Below are 15,614 nucleotides of genomic sequence, written 5' to 3'. Positions count from 1 at the left end.
AGGACCTTTTCCACCCTGGACCAAACACCAGACGACACTTGATGAAGGTTAAAACAGCAACTAACTTTACTAGACATAGCACACATATTTTAATCCCCCAACATCCTCATTTACATACAATAGGGTACATAGAGTACTATAGTACAAGGAAGGGTGGGGTCAGACAATAGCAAGGGCTGATGGGAGATTGAGGAAGAACAGAGCAGTTAGTTTAAACTGGTTTGGCAGTGTCCCTGGGACAACGCCATGCTGGGGAAACAATAGGACAGGAAAAAGGGGGAGAGAAAAGGCACAGATAACCTGGACAATCAATACATTCAACATACCCTGCGCTAATACTGGGCACAGAGTGACCAAAACGCAAGAGGATTCTGGGGACCCACATATAGTGTCTGTCTTTCATCCCCAGTGATGGTGACTACCATCACACTACTTTGTTTAGTGGCTGTATCTTGCTATCCTCATCGGGGTCTCGACCTGACTGCAGTTCGTTGTCGTAACCAACTTGAGTGGGCAAATGCTCAATTCGATGACTTCTGACATTTTGGAGAAGTGTTCTCTTCACGGAGAAATCCAGTTTTTCTGGGCAGATGGCAGACAGTTTGTATGGCATTGTGTGGGTGAGCAGTTTGCTGATGTCAACGATGTCAACGTTGTGGATCGAGTGGCCCATGGTGGCAGTGGGGTTATGGTATGGGCAAGCGTATGTTATGGACAATGAACAAAGGTGCATTTTATTGATGGCATTTTGAATGCACAGAGATACCGTGACGAGATCCTGAGGCCCATTGTTGTGTCATTCATCCACGACCATCACCTCATGTTGCAGCATGATAATGCACGGCCCCATGTTGCAAGGATCTGTACACAATTCCTGGAAGCTGAAAACATCCCAGTTCTTTCATGGCCAGCATACTTACCAGACATGTCACCCATTGAGCATGTTTGGGATGCTCTGGATCCGCGTATACCATTTAAGGCAAATGGTGGTCACACCAGATACTGACTGGATTTCGTACCCCCCGGACACCCCAATACAGTAAAACTGGACATTTTAGAGTGGCCTTTTATTGTGGCCAGCCTAAGGCACACCTGTGCAATAATCATGCTGCTTAATCAGCAATTTGATATGTCACAAGTGTGAGGTGGATGGATTATCTCGGCAAAGGAGAAGTGCTCACTTTAGACAGATTTTTGAACAGTATTTAAAAGAAATAGGCCTTTTGTGTAAATAGAAAAAGTCTTAGATCTTTGAGTTCAGCTCATGAAAAATGGGGGCAAAAACAAAAGTGTTGCATTTATAATTTTGTTAAGTGTATATATATATATACATATACATATGTATATATTATCAGGTGGGCCATTTAATGGCCCAAATTAAACACACTAAAAGAATTAATAAAATATGGTAATCATATGGTAATCATGGTATGGCAGCATACTTAGAAACCTACTCACCTGTTTTGTCAATGACAATGACTCTTAGAAATGTAATAGGATGAAAACATAACAGTCATGGGATACTAATGACATCCAGAGGTCCCCTAGTTAAACTGCACCCTATAGCTATGCATGCATATAATGACAGCAGTACTGCTAAAAACTAAACTTACCATCGAGGACAAGTCATTCAGGAAGTAACGAGAGGTTAGTAACTTACCTTGCCCTATACCCGGGCAATCCAAGCGCGGGTGGGTGGGATAACATTTGCCTCAGTGTCTTTAATAAAATCATGACTTTCAGTCATGATAATAGTAAAATCCTGGAATTTTATTAAAAACACGGTGGCTCCTATTATGCTAGTTCAAAGCTGTGAAATCATGGCTTCTGCAAAATGCTGGATTGGTTTTAAGTAGACATTATGGAAAGTAGACTCCGAGGACCAATCAGACGCTTTTAAAATATCCTCTAAAAGACAGCCAGCAAAGGAGCCATAGCACTGCGAATCGAATGAGGAGGAAAAAATGGAAATATCAATACCTGCCAAGGACATGAGCCATTTGACCCAACATTTGGGGGTCTGATCCTGTCCGAAGGGGGGCGGTACATGCTTCGTAGACACGCCACCGTACAGAGCTGTGGTTTCATGGGAAAAGCTGGGTATAAGTCCAACCGGGAAGACGATTTTGTCCTCCGTGAAATGTCAAAAACAACTCCTTCTGGGGAGAAAGAACAAGCATCGACATCTCGTGCCCTAACATCTGATACTCTTTTTTGATGAAGGGGTGATCTGGATCCCTTAGGAAAGATTGGGAGTCCGAGAGAAGCCGGGGGCGATCTATAGTCATCTCCAGTAGAGGAGGGAACCAAGGTTGCGACGGCCAAAGGCGGGTTACTATCACAAGACAACCTGATTAGCGTCGCAGAAGGAGGAGGCAACGAGGGATGAGGGCACATGGAGGGAATGCATAATTCCTGGCGATGGACCAGTCCTGGGAGAATGCATTCATAACCAATGCCGCAGGGCCCGGCCTCCAACTGAAAAAGTTCGGAAGCTGGGCATTCAAGCAAGATGCAAACAAGTCTATTGCTAAAGGACCCCACAGGTCCCAAATGCAGTAGAAATATTCCGGGATCGATGAGCCAGTCACTGGAATCTCGCAGGTGGCAGGACTACCAACCCTGGTATATATTCCGCTCTGTCAGCTATATTGCGCTGAAGACAAAACTGCCAAAAGTCTCAGGCCAAATTTGCCAAGACTTTGGATCTTGTGCCTGCTAGATGATTGACATAATGGACAGCTGAGATGTTGTCCATTTTCAATAGGATTGAACAGGGTCGAGGAGCCTGGGACAGAGTCGAGGAGAGACTGTGAATCGCAAAGGATCCCGCTAGGAGTTCTAGGCAATTTATATGCAACGTTGACTCCAGTTCCGACCATCTTCCGCCTGTGGAGACATCTCTGCAACGCGCACCCCATCCGTAAGAACTCGCATCTGATTCTATGACTACATCTGGAGCTGAGCCGAAAATGGCCCTGCCATTCCATGCCTCCATGTGTAGGAGCCACCAGTGGTGTTCCTCTTTCTCCTCTGCGTTTATTGTCACTATATCCTCATATGAGGCGCCGCCCCTAAAGTATGACGCCTTTAGGCATTGGAGGGCTTTGTAGTGAAGAGGGCCCAGAAATATGGCTTGTATAAAGACAGCCAGGAGTCCAATCATGCGGGCCAGATGCTTATGAGAGAATTGTGAAGTGTGAAGAATGCGCCATATCTCCTTTTTGATGTTCTTCAGTTTCGACATTGGTATGTATAGAGTTTGCAGGGACAAGTCCACTAGAAGGCCCAGAAACTCTATCCGTTGAGTGGGAATGAGTATGGACTTTTCCCTAATTAATAATGAAGCCCAGATTTTGCAATAAGGTTGTGGTCCAACTGAGATGAGTATGAAGTAGAGGGACCATCTGGGATAACAGCAGGATATCATCTCAATAAATGATTAGACAGACCCCACGACTTCATGAGCTTGATAAAACGTCTGCAATGGACACGGTGAGGTAGGCATCCCTTAGGTCGAGTTTGACCATCCAATCTGATAGTTGGAGTATATCTCTTAGGCAATGAATGCCTTCCATCTTGAAATGATGGTAAGTTACATAAGTATTTAGTTGTTTCAAACATTTACAGCCTTAGACAAGGCACAGTCAAATATGAAGAGGGTGTTTCACCCAAAGGTTTTTGCTGGGGCCAGCAGAACAAGGGACAGTAAAGAGGGGAAAGAAATCCCAATAGGGAAAATTAAACAGCAATTTTTAAAGCAAAATTACAGTGACATAAACAATGAAATAAGGTATAAAAAATAACAATATTAAAAAACCAGCACCCAGTGGTACCAGTCACCACAATTAATAAGTCATAAATACAAAAAAAATAACATACAATAATCACAATAAAGAAGACCCAACAGTTAGAAGACTGTGAGAGTTCTATTTAACTGACGGAACAGCAAAGAAAGAGGAAGTGGTCATCAATGTTCCGCCTATTGTAGGATACAGATGTCACTGATTGGATGTTCATGTTACTAGGCGGATATTGTCATTATGATGTTTATACTTGTGTTTTCAATTTGTTATTTCTTTGCTGCTGAGGGAATTAAATAAAGAGTGCAGCATAATAGGAGCATCCGTGCCTTTAATAAAATTGTGGGTTATTTAATAAAGTTGGAACTGTGGAGAATATTTCCATTTTTGGACCACAATTTGCAATTCAATTTAAATACAATTTATTTATAATATCTTTTAACACAGTGTCTGAACTTGACTCAACTTGAGTGTTTGAATGATTATAATAATGTTCTCTTTTGAGATGTTGCATCTATGTGAAGTTAGCTGATACCACTAGGTGGCAGCAGACACCTTTTGATGGGAAAAAAAACTTCTAAGGAAAGAAAGTTTGACAATACAGTTTAAATCTCATATTTACTGCCTGAATTTATTTGATTTACAAATTTTATTAAAAATGTTAAGGGAGAAATGTAATAACTAAAAGAATAAGGTTGTCTAGTCTGGAAATCATATATCATGCATGAGATAACAAATCCCTGTTCTATCATTCATAGAAATATAAATTAGCTCTCTAAATCTCATGATTTTACCGATGCACTGTTGCCAATTATCACCGTTCATAGAATGAGATTTGAGGATACAGATGCTATTTTTTCAAGGTATTTAACTACTGGCTAATTATAATGAAGTTATTATTATAATATTATAATTATAGTGCTAAATCATGGTTATCACAGGTGTGGTGGAACTCAGGTTCTGTGACTTTATTGGTTTGCTAAACCACAGCTTAGTGCGTATCTAGCCTACAGGTGTCATAAGTACAGTTCAACTTAAAGGAACTTTGTGGTGCTTGTGGTACCAATGTATTTGTTATTTATACAACTAAAGGTTCAGTGAGCGGCTTTGACTTCAGCTCATTAAAGTGTATTTTAACATTAGTTTGTGGTAAAATTTTCGAGGCAGATGATGCACAAGGGATTGTTGATTTAAAGCCACAACATACCACGATTGAGGCTTTTCACGAAGTATCATAAATTTCTCTCACGGATTTTCAAATCAACTCACAAATACTTGCCAACTTTTCAGATTTGCTTGGGTGAACTTTTCTCCCTTTCTCTTTGTAAAAGAAAAGTTAGAACTTGCTGCAAACCAGGGGAAAAAAGACCCTCCATAAAACAGACATATTTAGCAATTGTAGATAGAGTTTGTCATGGAACTGGTTGCGCTAAAACCCACTGAATCACTGTAGTGAAGAGATGTTAAACCCCAAGGCCAGGCTACGAGCTGTAAACCTAGAGCTTCCAGGTCGAACCAGGAAAGCCTCTATGGTTAAACTCTAATGACTTTGTTATGAAACATATAACTGTTTTAATCAGCAGTTTAAATGAATAGTTAAGGTGTACAGCTTTAAATGCTAAATGATTGTCTATATGCCGTACAATTTGACATTCTCTCCTAGGTGTTTTCTTTTGCTATCTGTCCTGTTCACACTTGAAGTATGTTATGACAAACAATGAGCATACGTATCATCATGGGTTTGCACCCATTTCTAAAGCAAAATGTTGCATATTACCTGTAAGTGAGACAAAAGCCATTAGTCTTCAAATACCTGTGCAGTATTTAACAAAAATGCAGAAATAGGACATTCCTGTAGCGCTGAACATTCCATGGCATATGACAAGCCAAAAAATATGTGCAATATTGGCAGAAATAGTTAACTCGTTAGGACATTTCTCTCGATTTTAAGTATGCCCTTGAGAAAAGTTATATATATCTTAGGCACCAGCCCAGCACAGGTATAAATAGAATATAGTAAAAAAAAATATTGCTTAACATCAGGGTTCATCAGTCCCTGTATCTTCATTCATTTTCAGTTCATATTACTATCAGTTCAGTTTGTGTTGGACAGAAATTGGTTTCCTTGTCAGCCATTGTAGGAAGATAAGAAATATGTGCCAGCAATGTGGTAAACTCAAAACCTGTAGAACATCAGTTGTTGTGGATTCCATCTCCCAACAAAACTAGCAGTTAGGATAATAACAGCGGTCAAAATTCCAAGTCCTACGATACAAGCCAAGCCTCAAGCCTGGTAGGTCCATAGCACACTAAAAAGCGGTGAATTTCAGCTCCACTGCTGATTTGTCACTCGCCAACTGATTTTTATTTTGCTTCATTCTAAATTTAAGACAAATTTCAGAAAAAAAAGTGTAAAGTATGAATAAAAGTCCAAAGAAAGGGGGAAGGCAATTCACAGAAGAGAAAAGCAACTGCAATGTGGAACCTCCTGCCAACTATAAACTATAAAAAAGGGGGATGGGGAACCCTGAGTATGAAGTGCAGTGTGGAACTGCCTGTCATCCTGCTGCATGGGGTGGAGAAGGTATAAAAAGGGGCAGGAGGGTAGATCAGTAGGAAGGAAGGGGAGTAGAGAAGAAAACTTGGTTAAGGAAGGTGGATGGTTGTAGAAAGCAAAAGAGAAGGGAAGAAACGTTTATTCTATGCGGGACCTGAAATCCTCTGAAGAAGTACCCAATTGGGTCAATGTATCCAACTGCGCCAATGGAAATTTTGAGCTGTAATGATAATCTACCTATGTGCACTGCAGCCATTAGTGATTAGGAATAGCAAAACTGTCATGTTGCCAACGCTGCTTTAATACAATGGGGCATGCTTAATTAATAACGTGGATGACTCACTTAGTGTGCTGACAGTATTAATGTACCGTAGCAGGAGTGACAGAGGACACTTAATGCACATTGTACACCTTTAATCTCTTACATGTGTTTGTTTAATCCCAGCAGTCTTTCTAGTAATATAGTTTGAAACTTGATTTTTAAGATACTGTTGAAAAAAAAGAAATAAAGCAAATCGAAATGATTAGGTACATTCTCTTGGAAAACAAGAGTACAGTGCTTTCCATTAATGATAACCAGTAGGTATGGTATGCTAATCAGTGCGCAGCACAAGGCGGTAATACAAATAAATAAGTATTTCTCTGGGAACACAATGCAGTGCTCTGTTATGTAAAAAAAAACAAATCCAAAGCTGTTCCCAAGCTGGCGTGAACTCGTAAAGATACAGTCTCTATTTTCACAGAGCGGAAATTTTAGCTCTTTAATTCCTCTGAGAGAGTGAAATAAACACTAAAGAGGATGGGCTGCATGCACTAAGCAGTTTCAGTCGGCATGAAGCCAATTTACTTTTTCCCTTGTGGTTTTTTTGTGCTCAAGCGGCAGAGAAATGACTTCCTTTTACCTACAGCTAATGGGTCTTTGTAAATGATTAAAAGAAAATCAGATCAGAAATCAGCCTGTCCAGCCACTCAGTATTGATAGCACTGTTTAACACAATTACAAAACACCTGCAGTTTCCATTGGATTTGCACGTATGAATTGAAAAGGGCTAATAGATTTGTGCGATTTAAACATATAACAGATTGTGGAAAGTTTAGATAAAGAATCTTCCATCATGAGTTAATTTAATCATACAGTTTAATGAAAGAATGTAAGTCCAAAATGAATCTAACATCATCATATCAGGCCGGAAGAAATGAATTGTAAGTTTGCCAGGTCGTATCAAGCGTTTTGCTCATTATGAAACTGTTTTTTCCCCCACTAAATTTGGAAGTCTTTTCTGAAACAGACGTCTGCCAATTTACTGGTGGAATTTAGACCGATAAAATGTGTAGACCATTTTTAGAATAGTTTAATAAATCTGAAAATATTAGATTTAAGAGATGATCTACTAAATTTGAATGATCTTGATTTTTAATTCAGCAGGGCCAAACATTGGCCAGCAGACCTCCTTACATTCATGATTTCTGCAGGACATTTCCGATTTCATGGTCCTGTCCTTATTTTGTTCCATAGTGTCCCTCATCTGGGGACAGCAGTGAACTGTCCGACAGCTTGAGTGCATCATGCTAGCGCTGAGAGAATACCCCGCCTAATATTCCTACGCTGTCAGCAGACATGAAAGTAGGTCCCTCACTGCCCCCAACTTTTTGTGGCGAAACTGCAGGACATTTATTTTTTCTTAAAAGAAAATCGTACAACCCAGAGCTCACCTTTAATTAGCTATTGTGTTATTCAAAAACATTCCAAATGTAATAGTTTCACTTTAAATGGAGTTGTGGCTTAGCCTTTCTGTTATTTAGTGTCAATTTTAAAATGCTAACCACCCTGTTTTAAGTGTTATTTCACATTTCTTGGGTTCAATGAGGGTTTAAGGCAGGGATTTTGAATTCAGGCCCAAGCTCACTCAGGAGGAATGTTAATTGTTTGATTATGTTAGAACAAATTGTGTTCTCCAGTTTGTCAGTTGATACTGCTAACTGCTTTGAGAAGCAGTCAGTGGCCATGCAGTTCATTTGGGTTCATTATGATTTAACCACAGACAATACAAGGTTCCAAAACAAATAAAAAGATAAATGTAGATCCAAAAGTGAATCTAACTTTCTATGTTCTACAAACTGTTTTACAAAGCGTAGAGGAAGGTAGTGCTCAGTACCTTTGCAAAGTTTAACCCCTTAAGGACCAAACTTCTTGAATAAAAGTGAATCATGACATGTCACACATGTCATGTGTCCTTAAGGGGTTAAAGGATCACTATAGTGTCAGGAAAACAAACTAGTTTTCCTGACACTATACAACCCTTACGTCCCCTCTCCACCCTCAGGGGCGCCCTCCCTTGGCGCTGAAGGGGTTAAAACCTCTTCAGCCACTTACCTTTATCCAGCGCCTGGCTCCCTCGGCGCTGGTGACCTCTCCTCCCCCGCTGATGTCAGCTCCCGAGTGGAGCGGAATGCGCATGCGCGGCAAGTGCCAAACGCGCATTCAAACAGTCCATAGGAAATCATTTCTCAATGCTTTCCTATAGACGTTCTGCACGCTGGATGCGAATTTCGCATCCAGCATCGCAGATGCGCCTCTAGCGGCTGTCAGGAAGACAGCCACTAGTGGTTGGATTAACTCTGCTATGTAAACTGCTATGTTTACACCTGAAGGGTTAAAACCTGAGGGACCTGGCACCCAGACCACTTCATTGAGCAAGTTTGTCTTGGTGACCACTTGCTCAATGAAGTGTCCCTTTAATGAAGTGTCCCTTTAATATAAAAGAGTGTCCTGCCCCCACATAATTTTCTAATCGTTTGACTACTTACCTTGGGCCCATTGGGCAGCGGGCACCTCTCCCTGCCTTTTCACATGAGTTTAGCTTGTTGGCTGAGAGTGATCACAGCCAATGAGCTGGATATGCATGGCAGGGCACCGCTCAGGAGTGCTAACAGACAGCCAGAGAGGTTTTCTTCCACTTCCATTAGCTCATGTGCTAGAGCACGCCTGTCTTTCCTTCCTTCGACATGAGCTGTATTACAAGTCATTGAGAAGAATAAAAAATCCAGCACAGATGCTTCTGAATGCTAAGCCCCTGATTGGAGTATTTCCCGACACAGACTTTCATGGAAAGAGGGGAGAGCCAACAAAGGCTGCAGACAGCTGTTTTTTCAAATATCCCCAAAGAACACATGCAGAAAAATATACATGCATATTATCTTTGGGGTCAATCTATTGAATTCTTAAAAAAACTAATTGTCTTTGGAATGTTCCTTTTATTAATTTCCTGTTCTGTTGCTGAGCTAGGAAAAGCTACCCATCAGTAATGCTGGTAATGGAAAAATAGTAATAGTGGGAGAAAAGATAATTAAATTGCAGTAACAAGGATTTGTATTTAAAAAGGTCACTAATTTTGACCAAAAACAAAATTCCAGGAACGTCACTTCTGGTTTCATTTTTGGGAGTGGTGATGAGTTGCTGCACTTTGAGAAGGTCTACTTTGGAAGCCCACAGATTGGCCGCTGTCTTTTATACTACGGAATGAGATCTATGTTATACACTTGGAAGACCATATTGTATTTTCTGTTTAGTATTACATCAGATTGACTTTTCCCCAAGTATTATTACCTTGTTTGCCTTGATCCATCTCTTTATGTATATCCATTCTATATTTGTTTTTGAAGCTGTGGTTAGACTAATCTTTTATTCCCTTATATTTGGACTATTTTGTATGATCATTCAGGGGTTCTTGATTTGTCATTGTGAGCTTCTTACCGATTAGCACTTTGTGTTTGGCTGACACACTAATTTTATGGATGCCATTAAAGGACCACTCTAGGCACCCAGACCACTTCAGCTTAATGAAGTGGTCTGGGTGCCAGGTCCAGCTAGGGTTAACTAATTGTTTTATAAACATAGCAGTTTCAGAGAAACTGCTATGTTTATCAATTAGTTAAGCCTTCCCCCTAATCCTCTAGTGGCTGTCTCACTGACAGCCACTAGAGGCGCTTGCGTGATTCTCACTGTGAAAATCACAGTGAGAGCACGCAAGCGTCCATAGGAAAGCATTATGAATGCTTTCCTATGTGACCGGCTGAATGCGCGCGCAGCTGTTGCCGCGCGTGCGCATTCAGCCGACGGGGAGGAACGGAGGCGGAGAGGAGGAGGAGAGCTCCCCGCCCAGCGCTGGAAAAAGGTAAGTTTTAACCCTTTTCCCCTTTCCAGAGCCGGGCGGGAGGGGGTCCCTGAGGGTGGGGGCACCCTCAGGGCACTCTAGTGCCAGGAAAACGAGTATGCTTTCCTGGCACTAGAGTGGTCCTTTAATGTTTGTTTTTTTATTACATTTTGTGTAGACTAAACCATATTAGTCTCCTCCACTACGGTTTGCAGTGTATGTATTTTCATTGTATTAGTTATACATAGTTCTATCACTTTAGATATTTTATTACAGTGAGTATTAATGTATTTTCTCTATTCGGTATAAGTGCATTTGTTTGTATTAACTAAGGAGAACTAGAAAAGCAGCATCGCCTGTTTTAAAACTGGTTCTCCCAGTACTTTCTACGAAATATTTCTAACATTCACAAGGTGACTTAATAAACTGTGAACTGTCAGGAATTAAAAATTCATTTAAAATTCTAGGCCAAAGTGACCAAAATGAAAAGAAACAGCTATACTTTCAATTTGCCTGTTTTGGCCTAAAAGTTGAATTTCTCTTAGCGATTATTCACGCTTCAATGCATGACCATGCAAATGTTGAATAGATTTTGACACAAGAATTATGACGTTAATGGCTCATAAAAATATTTGCAAAAACAGACAAACAAAAACTCTCATGAGCTCAGTCTGCTGGTAGGATGTTATGAATTTCTGCCAAGCCATACACACTGCTCTCAACAGTTAGAACACTTAGGCAATTAACAAATACATCCTATAAAAGTTATATTCCCACTACCTTCCTGTGATTCAACCATATTTCCATTTTCTAAAATGATTCCAATAATAACGAAATTTCTAATTTTATATATTTTTTTATCTTTAAAAAAATAACCTACAGTGTGTGGTGTGTGATGTTACTTAGGGAGTTTACGTGGACACACAATCTTGCAAGCAACGTTAGAAAAAGTCCCAAGAATTAAAAATAGAGCAACATTCGGGAAGGGACCAGTTTTAGCATTTCCAGTTCATAAGACAATGTTTAATAAAGCCGTACCAAAGACAAATAATAATAATAATAGTAATAATAATTCATTAGATAACTGATTTATTTTGCTATTTATTTTTGTATTATATAGAGTATACACTTTAGGAAATACATTCAAAAATAAGTCAGATTAGTTGCAAATTAGTTGTTGTTTTTTGTGTGTGATTTAAAACATGCCTTCCACTGAATCATGACCATTCCTCTATAATTAAGGTATTACTGATTATCAGAATCTGCCTTCACACATAAATAAAAGAAACACAATGTCTTTATATATAAGCTAAATAGTGGATTTTAGAAACTGGTGCATTAGCAGTCTGATTGAAGCTGAGTGAGACTGATTATCTCTTCAGTAGAATATTCTGCTAAGCCTCAGATCAGTAAAGATTTCAGCTTTATTAAGTTAATTACTGACAGTGACTTATGGGTGTATATCCATAGACTGAATTGTATTGTTTAATTTTAATGTCAGATTAGTAACAATAAATACAGATGTTGCACATTAAGAGGCATGGAAGGGGGGGGGGGGGGCTTCAAGGTGGCGACATCAGTAACCCAACTTATGTCACTGGTGACACATATAATGGACAAGTTGGCCCAGAATGTGTGTATACCCGCCCACCAAGGGGGCATATCAATCTGGCATCAGCCCCACCATACAGAACCATGCATAGAACATTGCTAAATCACTCTACGCATGCTCCTAGTGCCCAACGCACACCACAAGCTCTACAGAAAGTACCGTAGTGTCCCCAAATGTGGGATACCATGAACTTAATGACATCAGAACCTCAAAATTGGAACTGCCCTGACGAATAATATAAGAATAATATACTAAATAGGACATGATAGATTGTTAATCATTTTTTATGAAAATTGTTCTTTAAACTGTATTTCATGTAAATTTCAATTGTCATTATTCCTAGGAACAAGATAATATACGATCAGTGTCATTTCCTGGAAGAAGTTTTTCATATGGCTGTATACAACCTTTGGCATCACCATCGTCTCCCTTATTGTTTGAACCATCTCCTGGTTATGCCAGTAGACCTTCATCCACACCAGGCACACCAGGCAAGAAACTAACACCTTGGGAAGCAGCAGCAAAGTCTCCTCTGGGTTTGGTGGATGATGCCTTTATGCTTCAAGACATACACGAGTCCATATCTGCAAATATTGTGTCTGCAGCACGTAGGAAAACACTTCCAGGGCCTCCTGCGGCCTGGAAGTCTACCTCCAAAACACCACCAGGTCCAACTTCATACAGCTATGGAGGCTTGCAAGAGGAAAAAACAAGTGGTGTTGCATCATTTCCAAAAAGTGTTGTGTCTCCCCCTTCTTTTCAGTGTGGTTATCAACTTAGACATCCGTATTCCAGTCAGAGTTCTATAACGAGTCCTAACAATGTGCCTTTGGGTACCAGGTCAGAGTATTGCATGTCTGTAACACAAAACACAAACCATAATACTCACCCCAGGCCATGGAGACGTTAACTATCTAATGTACTAAATTCATTCCCACAGCAATGATGCAGGCAGTAAAATCCAGACCCTTTTAAATATGGTTCCCTAGATGTTAATAGTGATTTCTGAGAGTGAACTAGAGAATAAGCATACACTTCAAAGTCACTAAAGCTACTTGCTGGTCCAAGGCTTTCTACTTATATTATTTGCAATCTTCATATTATAGATTTAATGTGTCCATGCGTTCAGATGAATGTCAGCTCTGCAGTATGATAACCTTATAGGTGTAACAAACATTTTCAATGAAAAACAGCAAAGTTTGCTAAATGTATAGACATTCAAAAACAGTAAGAATAGAGAAGTGTATCCACCCAGTCATCCTGGCATAATGCCCCATGTAAGCAAAAGCCATAGACTTTAAGAGATGAATGTCAACATGAGAAATTACAAAATAGCGTCAGCTAGTTCAATTGGTTAATGCACAGACCTGACAGAGGGATGCAGGTGCAATTGTAAATTGCTGTAAATCCTGTAAATGTCAACACAGCTTTAATTACTCTAATAGAAAAAGTAATAGTTTTGGGACAGCAACAAAATGAATTGTCCTAATTTACATAGAGTCGCTTTGTCACAAAACAATGATAGTTCTAGAGATCGCAGAACCTGTTAGTCGTGTTATTTTTTGAAGGTTCCATTTTGGTATATAAATATTAAGCCTTTCAGAGCCAGCACTATAAGACTCCCAGTGGGTTCTTTGTAAAATAACCAGGTGGCATGCAAAAGGCTCGCCCCAGTAATTCTGGTAAAGCATACTGTGAGTTTTCACCATCTGGATAGCATCTGCAGCAGGTAACATCAAGATGTAAATAAGGGTCTTCCAGCAGACATTATAGCCCTCTGCATTCCTCCTTGAAGTGTATGCTTGTTCAGGGTACACAGGTCAACTTACTATGTTTGTGATAGAGGCTACAAAGGGATGTGGTTACAATAGAACATTGCAACCTCAGTTCTTGCCATTTACCTCATCACATGTCTATAGCACCAGATGAGGTAAGTACTAAATCCCTGATCCCACCATATAGTAAGGGGACTCTGTGATTTGTGAATAATGCCTGAAAGAAAGGGCCTATATGTGTTTGACAGTGTGCTTGTGAGAGAGTATGTATGTGGGCATTGGTCACAATGGCATGTGAATTGGAAAAATGGCATGGGGTGAGAGCTGAGGAAGAATGGTATGCATATTGAGAGGGAAAAGTTACATTGGGATGGGCATTGAAACAAATGGCAGTGTAGGAATGTTTATTGAGAGTGAGGAAACTGGGGAAATATAAAAAGCAGAGCAGTGAAGAATTTTTCAGTGAAGAAACGTTTTCTTTATGCAGTGTCTGTGGCAGGTGTTTGGTGTAGGCATGGCTTTAGAAGGTGGGTTTTTGGTGGATGGGATGTTGGAAGTATTTTGTCCTTGAACCCAGACAGTTAAAAGGGACACTGTGGGCACCAACACAACTTTAATGCATTTGATACGATTTGGCCTCATTCATATGCTGCATTGTTTAGAATGTTGAAATCATTAGTATATTTGCACACACAAAATGAATGTTTTGCGTCATAAGCCAGCCTCCTTAGGCACACCGCTCATGCCCAAAAGACTTCCTTATCAAAGGCATGCATACAGCTCAGCCGCTGCCAGTACTGAATGATCTGAACTACAAAGTAACCTGCATTAGAAGGAAAGGGCACTCAGGGAGACATAGAATAAGAGTATCACTACCTGTTTATAGTTTCTCTATCTGCAGCCAGGTTGTGAAGTAAATAAAATAAATTAATTTATTTTATCTACTAAACTGGGTTTTGCCAACCCTGGCCCTGATAAACACCTGGATTTCTAAGTGTGAGTGTGGTATCCTCTGTTTGGGAATGACTAAGATTGTGAAGTAAAAGCAGCTCACTCAGTGCTGTTAGGGCTGAAACTGTGTGCATACATTGGTAAAAACACCTTTCAGGCATGAGGGGGCATGGCTAAGGAGGCAAGTTAATGGAGCAGCATTCTGCCACACATTTATTTTTTGTGGAAAAACTAAAAAGATTTAAACCATCAAAAACAGGCAGCATATTAATGAGTCCAAAATCTATGAAATACATTATAATGGTGCAAATAGTATCCCTTTAATACCATGGGCCTTGTCAAATACTATTATATGTATAATGGATGTAACGGGATATATTATGACATTGCAATGCAGGGAACCTTTCTGCTCATTTATTAAAATGCTATATATGACACTGCTTTGTAACATTTGGCATACATCTGATGATTTCTCCATAGTAATATGAAATATAAACCTTAATGAATGAATACATGAAGACATTATTAATACAATATACAACATCACAATATCAGAAGATAAGAAATATTAGTATCATTAGGCATACTGGTAGAACCATGGTATATTAACTATGTATATGGATGCAGCATACAAGTAATTTATTTTTAAAATGCAAATCTGTGAATTTGTGTCCAGCTGTAATGCCCCCCCCCAAAAAAGGAAGAGCCCATGGATCGCCCGTGTTGGTATACTGTAAAATGTCTAGCAGCTGTTAGTGCTAT

The 15,614-nt window shown here is 39.8% G+C and overlaps 1 protein-coding gene across 1 annotated transcript in view; it reads left to right on the top strand.

The window, feature by feature from the left end:
- The window catches only part of SYNPO2 (synaptopodin 2), a 270,960-nt gene extending 257,500 nt beyond the window's left edge, over positions 1–13,460 (top strand). The window contains exon 6 of the mRNA XM_063458255.1: positions 12,477–13,460. Within this exon, the coding sequence (XP_063314325.1) occupies positions 12,477–13,036 (560 nt within the window). The 3' untranslated portion in view covers positions 13,037–13,460. The remainder of the gene's footprint in view (positions 1–12,476) is intronic.
- The last annotated feature ends 2,154 nt before the right edge of the window (positions 13,461–15,614 follow it).

The sequence above is a fragment of the Pelobates fuscus genome, chromosome 6 (assembly GCF_036172605.1).
Source record: "Pelobates fuscus isolate aPelFus1 chromosome 6, aPelFus1.pri, whole genome shotgun sequence".
Taxonomy (NCBI): Eukaryota; Metazoa; Chordata; class Amphibia; order Anura; family Pelobatidae; genus Pelobates; species Pelobates fuscus.
Note: the sequence above shows the minus strand (reverse complement) of the source record. Positions and strands in the feature narration are given on the sequence as shown.